Source organism: Orycteropus afer, unplaced genomic scaffold, assembly GCF_000298275.1.
Source record: "Orycteropus afer afer isolate SDZICR_OR568_19922 unplaced genomic scaffold, OryAfe1.0 scaffold00198, whole genome shotgun sequence".
Lineage (NCBI taxonomy): Eukaryota > Metazoa > Chordata > Mammalia > Tubulidentata > Orycteropodidae > Orycteropus > Orycteropus afer.
In genome coordinates, this window is record NW_006921785.1 from 2236773 (window position 1) to 2257684 (window position 20912).

At 40.0% G+C, this 20912-nt stretch overlaps 1 protein-coding gene across 1 annotated transcript in view; it reads right to left on the bottom strand.

Annotated features, from left to right (window-relative positions):
• Positions 1 to 20912, bottom strand: part of ATP13A5 (ATPase 13A5) — a 201616-nt gene that overhangs the window by 52413 nt on the left and 128291 nt on the right. The window contains exons 18-23 of the mRNA XM_007948018.1: positions 19546 to 19670; positions 18268 to 18428; positions 16097 to 16222; positions 14862 to 14941; positions 11585 to 11627; positions 9463 to 9572 (exon numbers count right to left, since the gene is read on the bottom strand). Coding sequence (XP_007946209.1) covers positions 9463 to 9572; positions 11585 to 11627; positions 14862 to 14941; positions 16097 to 16222; positions 18268 to 18428; positions 19546 to 19670 — 645 coding nt within the window. The remainder of the gene's footprint in view (positions 1 to 9462; positions 9573 to 11584; positions 11628 to 14861; positions 14942 to 16096; positions 16223 to 18267; positions 18429 to 19545; positions 19671 to 20912) is intronic.

Below are 20912 nucleotides of genomic sequence, written 5' to 3' on the forward strand. Positions count from 1 at the left end.
CTAAAGAATAATGTAGAATCTGCAAAACACCGCATAACGTGGATGAACTTGGAGGACATTATGCTGAGTGAAATAAGTCAATCACAAAAGGACAAATATTATATTAGCCCATTATTTTAAAAGTCAAGGAAATGTTTATCTATGGAAGTAAATTTTCTTTGTTGGTTACTAGGGGTAGGAGGGGACGGGAGGGAACACTTTTAGATAGACAGAGATAAGTATTGATTTGGGTGAAGAGAAGGGCAATGTACCAAATGTGAGTGATCAATATGAATGCATTGAGGAAGAGAAAGACATAGAGAGGTACATAGGAGGTAGGTACAAACAACAAAGATGAACCCTTTTGCATATACAGTACTGCGTTGTCAGTGAAGGTAAACATGGGTATATGGGTGGATAGATGGGTGGATAGATGAGTGGACAGATGGGTGGACAGGCTGAACTAGTAGGTATCTCTATGAAGAGGGGAGTGTACCCAAGATCATGTATAGGGTTGGCAGACAATGTTTCTATAAGTTTATGTGTATGATCTGAATTCCCAGGTATATAGTAAATCTTACAATAGGCAAGGTGGTAGTCACTGCTTAGTCACAGCCAGCTACCCAGAGCGACCAAGGAGTTGAACCTGTGGGTTTGGGATCATAGTTGCAGGGGGCATCAATCTCAATTGGTATAACAGACTACACAAAATATTGTTCCATCTCCTTCTTTGGCAAGTAGTGACTGGGATCTTAAAAGCTTGTAAGCAGCCATCTAGATGCAACAATGGGTCTCTCCTCATCCAGAGAAAAGAATGAAGAAAACCAAAAATTCACGGATACAATCAGTTCTAACGACTGGTACACCATCCAATCTTCAGCCTATATGACTATTAGACCAGAAGAACTAGATGGTGCCCAGCTACCAATGTCAACCACTTGGAAGAGGATCTATGTAGGAGATCCTGGATAGAGAGGGAGAACAATGTGAACAAAACTGAAAATCATTTGGAGAAATTAAAAAAAGGGGGGGGGCAGGTTTGCTGGTCTGATAGGGCCTGGTGGAACCACTGAGACTGTGGCCCCTAGCTGCCCTTCAGGTCTGGAATTGAACCCACACCTGTGGCTTCCAACCAAGCAAAAGACAGGCATATGAGTTGAACATTTACCTGAGGTAGATACACTCCTTGAAGAGAACAATCATGAGAGAAAGAAGGGCTGCTTACACTCTGGGAGACAGCTCAGGGGGCAGGAGTGTATGGAGGGATGGACACAGGGAAGAGGTAACTATTGGAAGGAAGTAGGAGGGGAGCTGTTGCATTGTGGTAAATTGTGGTCAATGTCATGAGACAAAGTGTATGTGAACTGCTGTATGGAAAGCCAATTTGCTCTGTAAATCTTCACCAAAATCACAATAAAAAAATAAATATAAAAAAATAATAATAAATAAAAGTGAAAATGGTGAGACTTCATCTCATCGAATTTGGTCATGTTGTCAGAACTGACCATTCCCTGGAGAAGGATATCTTGCTTGATAATGTGGAGGGGCAACTAAAAAGGGGAAGGCCCTCTATAAGATGGATTGACATAGTGGCTGCAATGATGGGCTCAGGTATAGCAAGGATCATGGAGCTGGCACAGGACCAGGCAGTGTTTTGTTCTGCTGTCCATAGGGTCACTATGAGCTAGAGATGACTGGACAGCACTTAACAACAACAATAGTGGCATGAAATAAGCGAGTGAGGAGCTCACCTATCAACTCCTCCTGTAGCCTCTGCTTCTCAAGGCACAAGCTAATCCACATGGCAGGCAGCACACATGTCCCTCCTTGCCAGTCTCCAGTGACATAGACATCTGTTCTACTCAAAGCCTTTGTTGACATAGTAGAAATGAAGTAGAAAACCTGAAAAAGCCAAATATCCATGTTGCTCCTTGCAAGCTGAGGAGGTTAGGGTGAAAGGTATATCAGAGGATGCTTTGAACAGATATTTTCCACTAGGCTGTGAGATGCTACCATTTGTTTTCAATGCACAGGATGCAAGTAGTGAAGGAGCAAGCATGTGAAATCTTGACAGTTTTCCCAAGTCTGATATAAATTTTGTAATTTAATCTTTTTTTTTCCTAGCTTTCCAGGAAAATTAAAACAATCACACTCAAACAAAAGTCCAAAAAATAAAAAACCTAAGTAAAGCATAAAGGATCTTTTCATTGACCTCCAAAATTATTGCTGTTCTTATGAATTTTAAGTAGCTCCCTTATTTATTTGTGCATGCCACAAACCTTCTTTGAATGCTCTGTTAGCTTAATGCTAGGCACATTGCTGATGGAGAAATGAGTAAGACACGGCCCTTGCTCTAAAGAACTTGAATTACAACAGGAAGTCATAAACATGAAAAATGTGGATCATCCTTGTGTCTAAACTTGTACTTCATCGTGCCTCTGGAGGATGCTTTCTCAGGAATAAGCATACATCAAGAATCCAAACCAAAAACACACTGCCATTGAGTCATTTCTGACTCATAGTGACCCTATAGGATAGAGTAGAATGCCCCATAGCATTTCCAGGCTCTATTGTATACTGAAGCAGACTGCCACATTTTCTCCGAAGAAACTGCTGGAGGGTTAGAACCTCAGACCCTGCAGTTGCCAACTAAGTTCTTAACCACTGTACCACCAGGACTCCAACTGTATCGAAATTAAAAAAAAAAAAAAAAAAAGCAAACCAAATACACTACCATCAAGTTAATTCCAACTCATAACAACCCTGTAGGACAGGGTAGAACTGCCCTGTAGGGTTTCCAAGACTGTAATTTTTGCAGAAGCTGACTGCCTCATCTTTCCCCATGGAGTGGCTGCTGCGTTTGAACCACTGGCATTTTGGTTAGAAGCTGAGCATTTCACCACTGCAGCACCAGGGCTCCTGCATCAAGAATAGCAAGGGTAAAAGGAACCTTACAGAATTGAGCCATACCATATTTTTATGAATCTGTGAAATATAAAAGCAAAGCATTTCTTCCCTGAAGCCTTACTAAACCATCTGTCACTAGAGAAATTTTTCATCATGACTTGTGTTTTAAAACAACATATTGCATTCATAAATGCATAAGGCCACACACATGAAGAAAAATATCTGAAGTTCAAATATATGGGCATTTTGTACAACCATCCATGAGGTCAAACTCCCTATGCAAGGCCTCCATGCCTTGGCTTTCCAGCCTTCTCTCCATGATTCCAAATCCAGGCCACTTGGGCTAACTGGCCCCTTAACTCTCCAATTAAAACCTTACTTGTAAGTGTGGCTTTCCAGTTTTCCTACCTGGAATTCCCTCCCACTACCTTTCTGTTTGCATCAGTTCTGTCTGCCCTGTAAGTTGCAACTTCCTTGCTGAAATGTTCCCTCCAGGCTAGAGGTCTCACTCAGAACCATGAAATATGTACTGTATTGTTTGGTCATTCATTTATTGAAAGCAAATTTATTAAGCACCTCTGATGCACCAGTCACGAAATAGGGTCAGGATGCTAAGCACTTACATTTTGCAGTCATCATGACATGAAATATTCATGTGTCACTTTGTCGTATTGTGGTAGCGTGAGTGTTGCTGTGAGGCTGGAGGCTGTGCCATTGGTATTTCAAATAGCAGCAGGGTCACCCATGGTGAACAGGTATCAGCAGAGCTTCCAGTATAAGACATACTGGGAAGAAGGAAAGAGCCATCCACTTGTCAAAGAATCGTCCAGGGAACACCTTATCAATAGCAGTGAAACAATGTCTGATATATAACTGGAAAACATTATGAATAGCCCTGAAACATTGTCAAATACAGTGTCAGAAGATGAGTGCCTCAGGTTGGAAGGCACCTAAAATACAACTGGGGAAGAGCTGCCTCTTCAAACCAGATTCGATCTTAGTGATGTGGATGGAGTAACGCTTTAGGACCTCCATTTGGTGATGAAGCACTGCTCAAACTGGCGAGGGGCAGGAAACAGCTGCAAACATCCATTAATAATTGGAATATGGAATGTATGAAATGTGAATGTAGGAAAACTGGACATCGTCAAAAATAAAATGGAACAGCTAAAGATTAACTAGGCGTTAGTAAGATGAAATGGACAGATTTTGGCCATTTTGAATCAGACAATTATATGATCTACTATGCCAGGAATGACAAACTGAAAAGGAATGGCATGACATTTATTGTCACAAAGAGTGACTCAAGATCTATTTTGAAGTACAATGCTGTCAGTGATAGGATAATATCCATCTATATGCCTACAAGGAAGACCTTAGTAATAACACTATTATTCAAATTTACACACCAACCACCAAAGCCAAAAATGAGGTAATTGAAGATTTTTCCAACTTCTGCAGTCTGAAATTGATCAAACATGCAATCAGGATGTGTTGATTATTATTGGTGATTAGAATGCAAAAGTTGGAAACAAAGAAGAATCACTAGTACTTGGAAAATTTGGCCTTGGTGATAGAAATGACACTGGAAACCACATGATAGAATTTTGCAAGACCAACAACTTATTCATTGAAAATACCTTTTTTCAACAACATAAATGATGGTGTTACACGTAGACTTCACCAAATGGAATACACAGGAATCAGATCAGCTACATCTACAGAAAGAGGCAATTGGGTAGCTCAATATCTTCAGCCAAAACAAGGCCAGGAGCTGATTGTGGAACAGACCATTAACTGCTCATATGCAAGTTCAAGTTGAAGCTGAAGTTAAAACAATTCCACAAGAGCCAAAATATGACCTTGATTATACCCCCACCTGAATTTAGAGACCATTTGAAGAATAGATTTGATGCATTGAACACCAATGACCGAAAAGCAGATGAGTTGTGGGATGACATCAACAACATCATATATAAAGAAAGAAAAAGGTCATCACAAAGACAGAAAAGGAAGAAAAGACCAAAATGGATGTCAGAAGACACTCTGAAACTTGCTCTTGAACAGAGAGTAGCTAAAGAAAATGGAAGAACAAAAATCCTAACAACTGGACCAATAAGCGGCATCCTGATAAATAAAGAAAAGCTTGAAGTTGTCAAAGATTTCATATTATTTGGCTCCACAATCAACATCAATGCAAGCAGCAGTAAAGAAATCAGACAATGTATTGTACTGGACAAATCTTTGAAGACTAAGGTGTTCCTAACCCAAGCCATGGTATTTTCAATCTCCTCATATGCATGTGAAAGCTGGACAATGAATAAGGAAGACCAAAGAAGAGTTGATGCTTTTGAGTTGTGGTGTTGGCAAAGAATACTGAAAGTACCATGAAGTGCCAGAAGAACTTACAAATCTATCCTGGAGGAAGTGCCACCAGAATGCTCTTTGGAAGAGAGGATGGCCAGACTTTGTCTCACCTACTTTGGTCATGTTGTCAGAAGGAATCATTTCCTGGAGAAGGATATCATGCTTGGTAAAGTGGAGGATCAGCAAAAAAGAGGAATGCCCTCAATGAGATGGATTGACACAATGGCTGCAACAATGGGCTCAGGTATAGCAAGGATTGTGGGGCTGGCACAGGACTGGGCAGTGTTTCATTCTATTGTACATAGAGTATGAGTTGGAGCTGACTCAATGGCACCTAACAACAACAACAATATGGCAGGAAATAGAGTTAAGGCAGAACAAATAATAAGGAAAGTGCTTGGAGAGACACTGTAAAACATATATCAGTAAAACATAATGTCTGAGTGGCAATGGGGGAAGAAGAGGAAATATTTAAGAAGATTCTGGGGTTCTGAGTCTTCATCACTGACTGCAAGAACCAATCCTCTCCCTGTACTATTTCTCACAATTGCAAGAGAAGAATAGAAAGTTATCACAAAAAAAGAAAAAGATCCAAATCCTCCATAGATGCAGGAAACATTGGAATTGGGAGGAGGAGCTGCTTTGGAGATCAGGAAGGTGATGAGGACAGGCAGAAGCTGATACCAGTGATCAAGCAAGTTTGAATGCCACCCAGCCAGACAAGGGCATCTCAGGCCTCCAACCTTTATGTCAGACTCAACATGATTCCTGCCAGTAACCTGCTGAGAGGCAATAAGGAACAAGTTGTAGACTTTATGGCTGTCTTTTATTTGTTTGTTTTAATATAAACCTCAAAGTGTGTTGATGTACCCTAGACTACTTATTTTGAGTTATTATAGCTTTGTATGTATCAGACAGTATTTCACTACTATTCATAAGGTTTTCACTGGCCAGTTCTTTGAGAAGTGAATGGCCCCTTCCTTTTTCTGCTTCAGCACAATTAAAGTGTTAGGGAATCCCCATTCTTTGCAATGCTATCCATGATTTGTTATGATCCACACAGTCAATTGTCTTTGCATAGTCAATATAACACAGGTAAACATCTTTCTGATATTCTGTGCTTTCAGTCAAGATCCATCTGACATCAGCAATCCCTCATTCCACATCCTTTTCTGAATCTGGCATTCCTCGTGGATATACTGGTATGACTGTGTTTGAATTATCTTCAGCAAAATTATACTTGTGCATGATATTAATGATATTGTTTAATAATTTCCACAGTCTGTTGGACCACTTTTCTTTGGAATGGGCACAAATATGGATTTCTTCCAGTCAGTAGGAGCTCCGGTGGCATAGTGTCTGTGGTAGTTTGGTTTGTGTGTCAACTTGGCTGGGCCTGGTTGAGTGGCAGGCAGCTGGTGGTAGTTAATCCCCATGAGAAGACTGGCAATCAGCTCCATGGTGGGATCTACCACAAGCAGCTGGGTAGCTGCCTTTGGGTATGTGGTCTGCTTCCCGTATATAAGGAGAAGCCATTGGGAATGGTCTCTAGCCTTTGGCATGCTTGGACCCTCCATGTAGCCATGTCATTGCTCAGCAGCCTGCTATGCTCTGCCAACCTTGGGACTTACAGTGGAATTAAGTTAATGGCCTGCCGTGTGGATTGGGAACATTGGGACTGTGCCTTTTTACTTGTCAACCTTGGGGCTTCTCAGCCTCAGCAGCCAACAGCTGTCTGAGTGAAGAAATGCCTCTAGTTTCAGTGGGTGGGAGCAGGAGGCAGAGCTGGACCCCAAGGTTGAGGGGCTTTCACCCAACCCCTAGAGCCTGGCACTTTGAACTTGGACTTAAAGCCTCCAAATTGTAAGAATAAACTCCTGTTTGTTAAGGCCATTCCATTTGTGGTATATTTCTTGTCAGAGTGGCACTAGGTAACCAGAACAGCCTAAGACATTTGACCACTAACCAGAAGGCTGGTGGTTCAAACCCACCAGCCACTCCTCAGAAGGAAGGTTGGGCAATCTACTTCCGTAGTGATGCTGCCTTGGAAACCCAAGGAGGAGTCACTATGAGTCAAATCCTACTCGACGGCAATGGGTCCAGTCAGTTGGTCAGGTAGCTCTCTTCCAAGTTTCTTGGCATAGGCAAGTGAATACTTCCAGCATTGCATTGTTTGTTGAAAACCACAGTTGTTATTTCTTCAATTCCCGGAGCTTCTCCAGTGCCTTCAGTGCACCTTGGACTTCTTCCTTCAACACCATCATCAGTTTTTGATCTTCTGCTTCCTACTAAAATGGTTCAATCAACCAATTTTTTTTTTTTTTTTTTTTTGGTACAGTGATTCTGTGTATTCCTTCCATCTTCTTTTGAAACTTTCTGAATCATTCAATGTTTTACCCACAGAATACTTCCATATTATAACTCAAGGCTTGAATTTTTCTTCAGTTCCTTCAGCTTGAGAAAATGCTGTACGTGTTCTTTCCTTTTGGTTTTCTAACTCCAGGTCTTTGCACTTTTCACTCTAATACTTTGTGCTTTAGAGCCATCCTTTGAAATCCTCTATTCCACTCTTTTACTTCATCATTTCTTCCATGTGCTTTAGCTTTTTTTCATTCAAGAGCACATTGAAAGACAGGAATGTCTTATTCTTAGCCACATTAAAATGTAAGTAAAGACAAGGTCAGAAATGACAGTTGTGTGGAGATGAGGACTCAGTGCCACTGAGTCAGTTTCAATTCATAGTGACCCTGTGTACAACAGAATGAAATACTGCCTAGTCCTGCACCATCCTCACAACTGTTGTCATACTGTTGCTCATCATCACTACCACTGTGTCAATCCATCTTATTGAAGCTGTTCCCTTTTTTGCTGACCCTCTACTTTATCCTGGCAGCTCTGGTGGCATAGTGCCTAAGGCATTTGACTGCTAGCCAGAAGACAGGAGGTTCAAACTGATGAGCCATTCCTCAGAAGGAAGGTTGAACAATCTATTTCCATAGTGATACTGCCTCAGAAACCCAAGGAGAGGTCACTATGAGTCAGATCAACTTGACGCCAGTGAATTTTTTTGTTGTTGTTGTTTCTACTTTACATAGCTTGATATCCTTCTCAATGGATTTGTTCTTTCTGACAATATAACCAAAATATAAGAGATGAAGCCTGGCCATTGACCCTTCTAAGGAGTATTCCAGCTGTACTTCTTCCAAGACAGATTTGCTCATTATTCAAGCAGTCCATGGTACATTCAATATACTTTGCCACCACCACAGTTCAAAAGCACCAGTTCTTCTGTGGACTTCCTTATTTATCATCCAGCTCTCACATGCACATGAGGCTATTGAAAATACCATGGCTTGGGTCAGGCAAACCTTAGACTTCAAAGTGACATCTTTGATTTTGAAGATTTTAAAGAGGTCTTTTAGAACAGATTTGACATTCAACTTAACGAATTGCTTGATTTCTAGACTGCTGCTTCCCTGGTTGTTGACTGTGGATCCAAGCAAAATGAAATCCTTCAATCTTTTCTCCATTTCTCATGACGTTGCTTCTTGGTCCAGTTGTGAGGATTTTTGTTTTCTTTATGTAGAGGTGTAATCTATACCAAAAGAGGTAGACTTTGATCTTCATCAGTAAGTGCATCAAGTTCTCTTCTCTTTCAGAAAGCAAGGTTATGTCATCTGCATATTGCAGATTGTTAATGAGTCTTCCTCCAAGGATTGCATACTGGGAAAATAATCCCTAATTCTTTCCTCTTCCCCAGCCATTGCCAATCAGTTATACAAGTATTTTATGCAAACATTTTGAATATACAGACACTGGCATTTGGGAGACATATAGGATTTTTTGGACTCTATTCCCTTCCTGTTTCCTTAACCATCCCCAGCTCCTGAGAAAAAGGTTCCAGGAAGCATCCAACATGCAAAATAGAAGAAAGAAGTAAGAAATTCTTATTTTGACATCGAACTTTTGGCTGTTCACATGCCACACCTACTTACCCTTTTTTAAAGACTCATCAAAAGTCACTTTTTCATGACTTCTATCAGCATTCTCAAGCAGCACTAATGGTCCCCTTAACTAATGCTCCAATAGCTTTATGCACATTTTTGTCTCAGCATTTATGACTTTCAATTATAGTTGAATTCTATCTGTCTTCAGGGCCAGACAAGGAGCCCATGGGTCATGGGGGTGGTAGGAGATGGAGAGGCTTACTTGATGAGATGAGGCACACACTCAATGTTGGCTGTTTTTGAGGTGAAAGGGGATGCCACGGATGCCTCCTGCTCTGATAGCGAGATGCCTGCATGAGCCATTTTCAAAGCCTGGAATGATAAATTTTTGTTATACCAGCAACTCCTCAGACCAAGCTTTAACTATTCAAACATTAGGAGGCTAGCCTTCATCTTATTGAGCTATCACACAGTGCTCTTCCAACACTGGGCCTCTGTTTATACTATTCCTCTACATGCAATACCCTTCCTTCTTGGTCCACAAAATCACCAACTAAAAGGCACCAACTAAGCAAAGATCCAGAAGTGAAAGAAGGGCAAGTGTGTGCATATGCATGTGTATTGGTTGTGGTAATGTGGCTATGATAATAAAAAAAAAAAAAAAAAATAGAAGCACTCATTCAAGAAGTCTATTTAAAAAAAAAAAAAAGAATTTGGGTGGGCTTTGTTAGGAGACCCTCACTAACATGCTTTCTATAATTAGCAGGCCTTCTTTGTGAACAATAGAAAAAGATACCTAATCCCCAGTTTTCCCCAGGCTACCTGGTCCATCCACCTAGTTAACTGCTAGGATTGACCCAGCATCATGCCCAGTGTAGCAGGGGATGTACAGCATCCTCACTGAGACACAGACCAGATGACATTTGCCAGCCTGTGTATTGCCTGACTGAAATAAGGCTTATGTAATTCTCATCAAGGCTGAGAACTGTCCAGAGAGTACAGGTAGCAGACAGTGACCAGCAGAACAGGTCAGCAAGCTCCTAATCCTATAAGAGTTGTGTGTATACAAAATGAGAATTTACATTTTTAGAGTTCTGAACAATGACAAAATACCTGACATTATGGTTGGTTCATACTAGATTTGTAATCAGAAAATATAAGATTATTTACTTATTTATCTTTTCTTCCTTAGGATTTTGTGTCTACATTATATTATTTAAGGTTAGTTTTATGCATGATTCTGTCCCTCATCAGACAATGAACTCTTGGGGCCAAAGACTATGCCCTTTTGTTACAGATTTCTTTCTTTTCTTCTAGCCTCCACATAATTAATGGGAATGGATATTCCTTCCAGAGTTGGAAGACTAGACTAACAAGCAACTTCTTCTCAAGAAGGGTAGGCAGAAAAGTTAATAATAATCTCTAAACATGATTATAGTTTTTCATAGAACTTTAGAGAAAATATTTGAGATAGTTGTAAAATAATACCTAGATCTTAGATATTTAGCTCACTAAATCAAAGCACTCTTCTTCACTTCTTGTCCCACAAAGTAGCTTCTAAAATGTTTTCTTATGCACATAATTTTCAAAATTGGCTAGTAATCCAACCATATCTTGAAAACTCTGATTATAAAAGATGTACTGCATTCTATTATATAGGAAAAATAATCTTTTGAGAATCAGTTAATTTTAAATGTAGTTATATCTACCTGGACAATGTTGTTGTTGTTTGCCATCAAGTCGGCCCCGACTCATAGCAACCCCTCCTTGGGTTTCCGAGGCAGTATCACTATGGAATTAGGATTGCCCAACCTTCCTTCCAAGGAGTGGCTGGTGGGTTTGAACTGCCAGTCTTCTGGTGAGCAGTCAAGTGCCTTAGGCACTATGCTACTAGAGGTTTTCTTATTGCACATAGTAATCCTAGACCAACAACATTGGTCTAGGACTTCACTTAGTGTAATAGTTTTGGGGGAAAGCCAACTTTGAAAAACTAATCCTGCAGTGAAGATTTGGCAAGAATAAACACAATTTACACATAATCCAAAAACTTTAATCATCAAAATTTTCCTTCACTAAGACTTTACCAGGTATGTGACCTTATGGATAACATGAGAGATTCAAAACGATTAGCACTGTAAAGTTCCTCTGGTTCTAAAATATAGGAGACTGTCTTTATTATTCTAAGAGGTGCAAGAAAACAATTAAAGTCACTCACCTCACCTTACTCCTGTCTGCCAACCCACACTCAAGTAGAGGTACATATAAGCAGAAAAATGATCAAGTGGTTGCCAGTAGAAGGGTGAAGAGGCAGACCCTGGGGGACTGCGGTGCTCAGGAGGGATACTAGTGACCTGCCAGCATTAGTAAGAGTCATTTCTACTCACCCCACAGTCATTAGCTCCATCTCCACACATGCCCACATAATAACTGGAGGGAAAAGATAAGAAAAATTAATAGATTAATGTCTCATTTGAATAATTTCCATCATAACTAACTCACATGGTATGTATGTGTGTTCTCCTGAACACATGTATACTCAGGGTGAAGAGAAATAACAGGAGGAGGAGTATTCCCAGAGATATAAGGCCATCACATTATTTATATTGTTTACATTCAAATAGTGATGCTGCCAAGGTCCTCCACAGAAATGGTGATCTCACGTTTCAAAAGAAGTCTTGTCTGACTATATCCACCAAGAGTGAACTTAATAGTATATGGTCGTAATCACAACACTTTCTATATGACCTGATCAAAGATCATAACCTAATCCAGCTATGTTTTGGTTGCTGACTGTTGTTGAGAGTTTAGAGTTCAGACACTAGGATGAGGGGCTAGGGAGTAGTTAACAGATATAACCAGGTATGTATATACATATTCTTGATGTGTCTGGGAGTGAAAATGAAAAAATATGCTTCCTGTCTATATCAGTTTGATGTGAAAACAATGATATAAATAGAAAATAAAAATTAGGGCTGTTGCCAAAGAAAATGAATTTCTGATGAAAGACACACTTCATCTTCTAAGTAAACAGTATATTATAGGCATTGATTAAGAGCAAAGCCTCAGATGTAATTTGCCAAAAACATAAAATAACAAAATCTATAAGGGGGAAAGGGTGAAGTTCTCATAAACTTTCTTTATTATCGGTTGACACATAAGAAATGCCATTTTTACAGGTCAAAAATAGTCAAATGTGGACAAAGTCATGTAGTTTAACCTACTTTTTTGTTATTATAATGAATAAACCAGATGTTGTCAAGTTGATTGTCACTCGCAATGACCCCATGTGTGCCAGAGCAGAACTGTGCTACATAAGAGTTTTCAGTGGCTGATTTTTTTGAAGTAGATCTCCATGCCTTTTTTTCTGAGGTGTCTCTGGGTAGATTATAAAGTCCAACCTTTCAATTAGTAGCTGAGTGTGTTAATCTTCACACCCAGAGAGTCCATTATAGATGAATATCATTATTGATGAATATCATGTACATATATCATGACCACACATTTGTTGAAAGATGGCTTCCTTTCTTCAGGCTTAACATACATATCTAATCTCTATATCACATAAGGAATCTTTTCTCTTCTAGTGTTTCCTAAATTCAGAAGGAGAATTCAGACAGCGTTATGCACATTGCCAACGATAAAGCAATGAATGAGAAGGAAGACCAGGGACTTGTTTGAGAAGATAACTCACTCTAAGGCAGTATGTGTCTTTCTGAATGGATTTTCTTTGGGAACTATAGGTTCTCAAAATTAAGCATTTAAGTTGGCAAAATATCTCAGGTGTTTGAGAAGGGTAAAATTACTTTCTTCAACTAACATTGTATAATGACCATGTGCGTGAAGGAGTCATTTTTCACACTAGTTACCAATCCACCTCAAGGCATTATGGGAGTTAATAGGATTTTATTTTTTGAGGCTTCTCTAAGAATGTTTGGGCAACAAAAATAATAGTACAAGACAATCTCCTAATTTAACCTACTACTTATCAGCAACTATCTAAAGTTTCACTATTCTCTGTTCCAGAAGGCTGCAGCCCCATAAATTATAACACTCTGAGCAAGGAATAGGTAAGTCTGCATCAAGAGGAACCATTTCATTCTGATGTAACTTGGTCATCTGTATTTGTGAGGGAGATAGAAAAGAATTTTCTTTAAATTTGACCTCTTCACTCAATCTCTTCCAGGGCCAGATAAAGTGAAAATGCCATTCCACTTATTTCCAAGACCAAATCAAACCCACAGCCATCAAGTCAATTCTGACTTACAGCAACCCCCATAGGGTTTCCAAGGCTGTAAATCTTTATGGAAGTAGATTGCCCCATCCTCTTCCTGCAGAGCAGCTGGTGGGTTTGAACCACTGACTTTCTGGTTAGCAGCCAAGTACCTTACCCACTATTCCACCAGAGCTCCTTTATTTCCAAGAGGACCTGGAATTATTCACATATTTTCTAATGGACCAATTTTAAATAATTTCAGATGACAATTTATATACTTCCCCAATTTTCTAATTACAAACTATGCAAATCACCAATTATTTCTTCTATCTACATTCGAGGAATCTTCCTCTAAGATACGCTTTAAGTGCCACAGAACAAATACTCTTGATAGTAGGCAGCTTTTAATATTCTCCTAATAATCATTACTTCCTGGTATTCATGCCCTTCTGTAATCCACTTTCCCTGAGTGTAGACAGAGATCCCTGGGTAGTACAAATGGTTTTGTCTTGACTACTAAAAGGTTGGCAGTTCAAACCTACCCAGCAGCATTGCAAAAGAACAACCTGGCAATCAACTTCTGTAAAGATTACAGCTAAGAAAACCCTATGGGCTTTTTTTTTTTTTTACTGCTCTGTAACACATAGGATCACCATGAATCAGAACCTACTAGGCAGCATCTGGTTTTTGTTTTTTATTTTTACTGTGGGCTAGACTTAAAGGCTTGCTTATAATGAAGAAAATGCAACAAAAATGATAGGATATCACCTGTGGGGTTAGGTTATAAAAAAACCCTGCAACATCTGTCTTGTTCTCTTATCTTCCTCGTGGATTCTTCTTGTTTGCTCCTTCTTCTGGAAGCCAGCCACTACACGATGAGCTTCCTTTTGAAATGGCCCATACGGCAAGAACTAAGAGACACTTCTGTCCAATAACCAATAGAAAACTGAGGTCCTTAAGCCAACAGCCCATAGAAACCAAATCCTGCCAACAACCATGTGAATAAAGTTGGTGGCAGATCCTTCCCTTGTCAAGTGCTGAGATGACTGTAATCTTGGCTGTCTCCTTGATTACAGCCTCATGACACATCTGGCATGAGAGCACTCAGCTAAGCCACACCTAGATTTCTGACCCACCAAACCAAAACCAAACTCACTGCTATCAAGTCGATGATGACTCATAGGGACCCTCATTGGGTTTTCGAGGCAGTAAATCTTTATGGAAGTAGATTGCCCCATCTTCCTTCCACAGAGCAGCTGGTGGGTTTGAACCACCAAGCTTCTGATTAGCAGTCAAATCCCTCATGCAATACACCATGAGAGCTCCCTTCCTGACCCACAAAAAATGTGAAATTATAATTTTTGGTTGTTAAGCCACTAATTTTGGGGGAAATTTGTTATGCACCACTAGATAACTATTACGTCTTCCTTTTATGCAATAAAACCTACTTTAATTTCTGAAATTCTTCAATAAGACTTGATTTCTGCCCAGGAGACATTCTTGCAAAAATGGTTCCGTTCACCAGAATCTAGAGAGAAAAAATATCAGTACAATAAGATTAGGAAGAAGATGCACTTTTTAAATAAAAGAACAGCCATGAAAAATTACTTCTAGTTACTGCTTTAATATAGCATTGGGTGGTATATCTTTAGACCAAATGTTGGCAAAGGAATTAGGGGATGTAATGCTTTAATATTTAACTTTCACTTTAAGTCCTCCATCACAACTCTATTCCCTGTTTCCATACCACTTTTCCAAGATAGGGTAACCTCTAATTAATAATAATAATAATAAAAAGAAGAAGAAGAAAAATACTAAAGGAAATGCAATTCTTTTTACTAAACACTGCCTCCATTAGCACAGCAGACACAGGAGAAAGAACAAGGGCTGGGAGTTGAGTAACAAGATTCTATTCTCCGATGTCTCAAGTAGCTATGCAAATGTTAAGCAAGGCACCAAACCTCTCTGAGTCTCAGCTCTCCCATCTCTACAATGAGGGACAGGACTAAGACCTTTTTAAAAAAGCCTTTGGTGTCTAGATTCTTTGGTCCTTAATTTGCAGGGTTTCAGGGTTCAAGACACTGCCAAAAGATGGTTGCTACCCTCAGTTTGTGCTCCATTATCTTCTCCATCCTGACAGCAAACCCTGTACATCACTATTTTAAAATAGGACACACAGAGGACAAGATAGCAAATGATTTTGAAAATAAACTGTGGAGTTTATTTTCCTCCTATAATTTAAGAATTCAGATGGGAAGCCTGACATGAATTGGTGGCTTTGAGAGAGAAGCTGACTCACGAAATAGGCAGCATGTTTGGAACTATCTGGAGGTTCTTTCTCCTTGATGCGGAAAGGATGAATGATGGAGGCTGAGTTTGGACTAGCCACAGGGTTTAAGGGACATATCAGAATGGAAACTGAGAAGGGGAGGCTATGGCATATGTGTAGGACCAGGAAGGCATGGGCTGGGCCAGGAAAGTTCTGAAGGAGCAGTGTCCCTTTGGAGAGAAGAAGATGCACTTTTTAAATAAAGGAACAGCCATGAAAAATCACTTCTGGTTACTTCTGGTTTATTCTCTAACTCAAAGACCACCACACTCATTACGTTCACCACTTTCCTCCCCTTGTTTAGCTCACTAATTTGATGGGCAAAACAAAACTCTTCATGTCCTCAGTACTTACTTTTGGAAGCAAGCTGTAGAAATGCTGAAATATGACTTGATATGATTTCCCACTCATTGCAAAATGGTAGCAGTTCCCTCCTTCTTTATCAAGTACTGAATGGTTTCCAGTGTTAATATAGGTTTCCTAAAAATCAGAAGGGAGTTATTTCTACATTGGCCCTTAATGATTGTTTCTGCTTTCCTATGTTTCACAGGAGAGTGAGCATTCATGTGACATAACAGTGTAAAGGTCAGGAAATTCATATGTGTAATTTGTTCATGAAACTTCAACCCGAGTGGAGAAGACACTCAAAATGTGCTTCTCCCTCCATTACAGAAAAATATGACATGTGGTTCTGAACCCTCTACTGGGAGAAAAATGTATGGCAACAGTCTACTGAGGAGATCATCCCAAGGTACCAATTAGTGACTCCAAGGAAAAACAGGAAATATTCTTTCCTCCTCTTTCTTCTCCTCACACAAACTTTTATTTCCTAAGATCTCTTGCCACTTATTCATTCAAAAATAATCCACCAATTTCTTCTATGTTAAAGTAAACATATTCTCTAGGACCTAATTCACTTTAACATCTCCACTCTTCCCAACCCTGAGAGGAATCTCCTTCTCACTTGGTTCCCAGGTCCTTTTCCACTTCCTTGTCTCCACTGTACCATCATGACTCCTTTTCTGAAATCATTCCCCTCCCATCTTTCATTTCCATCTGCCAATATACTCCTACCACTGTGTTCTAGCCCCACCTGGCCCCCAGCTAGGGGAGGGAGAAAGTATCTGATGAATGTATATGCACAAACATGGCAATTGCTGACAATGGCTTTCCATGCAACATTTCTCAGACAGCTTTATATTTGTTTGGGCCTCTGAACTCAAATAGTATAGAAGGTGAGACAATTGTATTCATTAGAGGAATTACTCTTAGGGAAAGCATTGTATTTGGAAGAAAAACATTTTGATACAATGAACTGGGAGGCATATTTTGATGTGATGAATTGGGACACTTTTTCCCTTCTACCTCCAATTACAAAACAACTAGCAAAAGACATGCTCTAAAGCATTCCACATGACACAAGGACAGGAATTCCTTTGCTTTTGCCAGTAATGAAAGGCGACAGGAAGTGAGAGGAAGAGGAAGGCCTGACATGGTGATGTAACTTCTCCCAGTTATCAACAAACTTCAATACAGGCAAAAACTCATAAATAGGTAGTATGACTGGATGGTTTGTTAAAGTTAATGAAGGACCTGAGTTTTGTCACACAGTGAAATCATAGCAACTTGCATTGATGCAGAAGAAATAAGTGAGTTTATAAGAAAATAAATACCAGAAATCTGCTGAAAGCAGAGATAGCTGTTGTCTTTCACAGCCAATGCTTTTGGGGATTGAGTCAATTTGTCAATTTACCCTGCTTTTTTTTCAGGGCAGGCCCAGGGCCATTCTGTAGATTGTGCAGTTTGTGTACCTCACAACAGCACATGATTGCACAAAGGCCCACTCTACACTCAGTCTGATGTGCTCATCAGCCTGGAGGAAGGGGTGCCTTTCTGGAATTTATCCACCTCTAAGGCCATCTCTTTGAATTCACACAAAGGCACTCTGAGTGCTAGCTGGAATGACAGCAAATTAAAGAGCTGTCCTGTCTCAGGAGCACAAGAAGCTTGTTATCTGAGAGACAACACTGTGAAATTCACGTCCCAGGTACACTACTATCTCAATGTCTTTGGATTTGTGTGGAATCTAACAACTGAGTTTGACTTTTTCCTCAGCAACTAACAAACTTTGAGTCTTGGGCAAGCTTAACCTCTCTGAGCCTCTGTTTTCTCATTTGTAAAATGAAGACATTGTCTAATTGCATAGAGCTTCTCAGCCACAAGTGCACACTGGAATCACAGGAGAAGTGGCTGATGCTAGCTAGCCCCCCTCATCCCCACTCTAAGATTCTGATATTGGTGCAGTCTGGGCCTCAGGACCCTTACAACCCCCCGCCCCTGGTGATTTTAACAAGCAGATAGGGTTGAGAAGTGCTGGTGAAAATGCTTTGCAAATTACAACTCTGGACAAATGCAAGGAATTTTTATGGTGACAACACAGAGAGCAGAGAGGAGGCTGCTCAGTGCCTGCTGGCTGCATTCCTCCAGCTCAGAACCACGGCAGGGCCTCTCTAACACATGCTCACATTCTTCCCTGTTCCCTTCTCTTGGTTTTCAACCAGCTGCCAGGTCACAGAGGCAGGAGCAAACTCTTCTGGTTCATTGGCTTCAACAAGGATCACTTGGCTTTCTCGAGGAATCATCCCGGAATTCTTTGCAACAGTAATGGCAGTTTGAAGATTGTCACCTAGATAACAAAGAAAGTCAGCTAGCTGAATATGTATAAATACCCTTCCTCTGAATGTCCCTAGCACTTTGCTTTGTGCTATTTGGGGGCATTTATCACTGTTCCCTTATACCTTCTCCTCACTTACTGACATGGTTAGGTTCTAAAGACCAGGTCGTTATGCGAAAATTGGTATTGTGTGAAAACGAAAGATGACCACGTCAAGACCACAAAAGGAAGGATGGTTACATAATTATATAACTGCCAAATCATATCATTGTATAAGTGCCAAAGCACTGAAAATTATGGCCCAGCCCAGTTGGCACATAACCTTAACCATCACAGCCAATGTTAATCTCCCCTTGTGCCTCGGCATTTGTTACTGCCACATGAATGTTGTTAATGCATGAAATATTTTACTATTGTTGTAAATGTGAAATGTCAGATGAGATAGTAAGTGAGGAATAGGTATATTTTATAACCATTTATCTTCTCCTCTGCCCAAGATTGCCTGTCCCTAACAGGAGACACCAAGTCTGTATCTCCCTCACTCAATATTTAGTATTATGTCTTGTCTGTTGTATATTTCCAGAGCATGCAGGAATGAATAAATATTTACATATTCAAGTACTTTATAACTAATCTTCAGGAAACAGACAGCTCTTAGTGGTGAAAATAACATGGCTCTACTCTGAAACCATAAAAGCCATCCTCAGGATCTGGATTCTAGTTAAGGAGAGAAAAGAACTTAGTGTCTGGTTGTGTTTGGGTGAGGTCACATGCTATATCTGGCCCCACTGCCATGAGGATAGTCAATCATATTCCTAGTCCTTTGCACTGAAGTCTCATTGGGATTCTTGATGAGAAGACATCCAGTCTTATGCTTAAACATTTACTGTGGATCTATTAGCACTGCACAGACCCTGGAGTAGGAGTGGACATTAGGCAAGAAAATGGGACAGGTCCTACTTCTGAAGCCATACATGTTCCCAGTGAGAGGACCACAGTCTAATAAACTCTATAGTAGGTGTTCTTTTTCTTTTCTTTCTTTCTGCTTTGGTCACTTGAACTCACTTGGTTATCTCTATCTTCTTATGCCTAGGATACATTCAGCATGTTAACCTCCAGAAACGCATACCTGTAATCATTACAGTCCTGATGCAGGCCTCTCTCAGTTCCTTCAAGACTGGTTTGGTTTCCTTTTTCAAACGATTTTCCATTATGAGAAGTCCCAGAAATGTTAACTCTGACTCCACCTCATCCCTTCGGATGCAGGAGAAAATCAATATTAAAGTAGATCTATGTAATGTCAAGGAGCTCTGGTGGAGTAGTAGATAAGATGCTTAACTACTAACCAGAAGGTCAGGGGTTCAAACCCACCACCTGCTCTGGAGAAGGAAGACAGGGAGATTTACTTCCATAAAGATTTATAGCCTTGGAAACCGAATGTGAGTAGCTATGAGTCAGAAACAACTCAATGGCAGTGAGTTTATTTTTTTATTATTATTTTTTTTTAATGTAGTGTCAAAGTCAGAAACCCAAGGAGGGGTCGCCATGAGTCAGGTCCGACTCGACAGCAATTAACAACAAACAAACAACAGTGTCAAAGGAGCTCTGGTGGCTCAAAAAAGCATTCAGCTGCTAACCAAAAGGTTGGCAGTTTGAATCCACCAGGAGAAAGATGGAAAGATGAGGTGGTCTGCTTCTAAAAAGATTTACAGCCTTGGAAACCTTATGAGGCAGTTTATTATGTCCCATAGGCTTGCTATGAATAGAATCAACACAATGGCAGTGGGATGTTTTTTGGTGGTTGTCCCTTGTTTGTTTGGTTTTTGAAATAGTATCAAGGAGTACTGGATGGCACAAATGGTTAAGACTCGACTACTACCTGAAAGGCAATTTAAACACACCTACAAGTGCTTCTGAAGAAAGGCCTGGTGATCTACTCTGCACACGTTAGTTAGAATCAACTTGAGGGCAACTGTTTTTTTTTTTTTTTTTTTCTCCCTCATTATGCAAGGTCAACAAATTGATTGTTTTTTCTTTTTAAAAATCATTTATAATTTTTATTGATGTGATACATGCACACGTAAAAACTCAAAAAGAACCCAAAAGCTTAAATAAAAGCTAATAGTTCTTGTCTCCGCATCACCTCACTCTTTTCTCCTTCCTAGAGGCCACAACTTTTAAATCTTGTAGCTGTTGCTTCTGGTTTTCAACTTTTTTTTTTTCCTTTTTTTTTTTAAATGTGCTTCTCTTCCAGCTCTTCTGTGGTTTTTAAAACTTTTGTTATTCATATATTTTTAAAAAATTTCCAACATCTCTTTTTTTCCTCAAGATTATAATCATTTCAGTAGATCAGACATTTATTAAGTATGTATTATATACAAGACAGGAGCTCTGGCAGCATAGTGCCTAAGGCACTTGACTGCTCACCAGAAGGCTGGCGGTTCAAACCCATCAGCCACTCCTCGGAAGGAAGGTTGGGCAATCCTACTTCCGTAG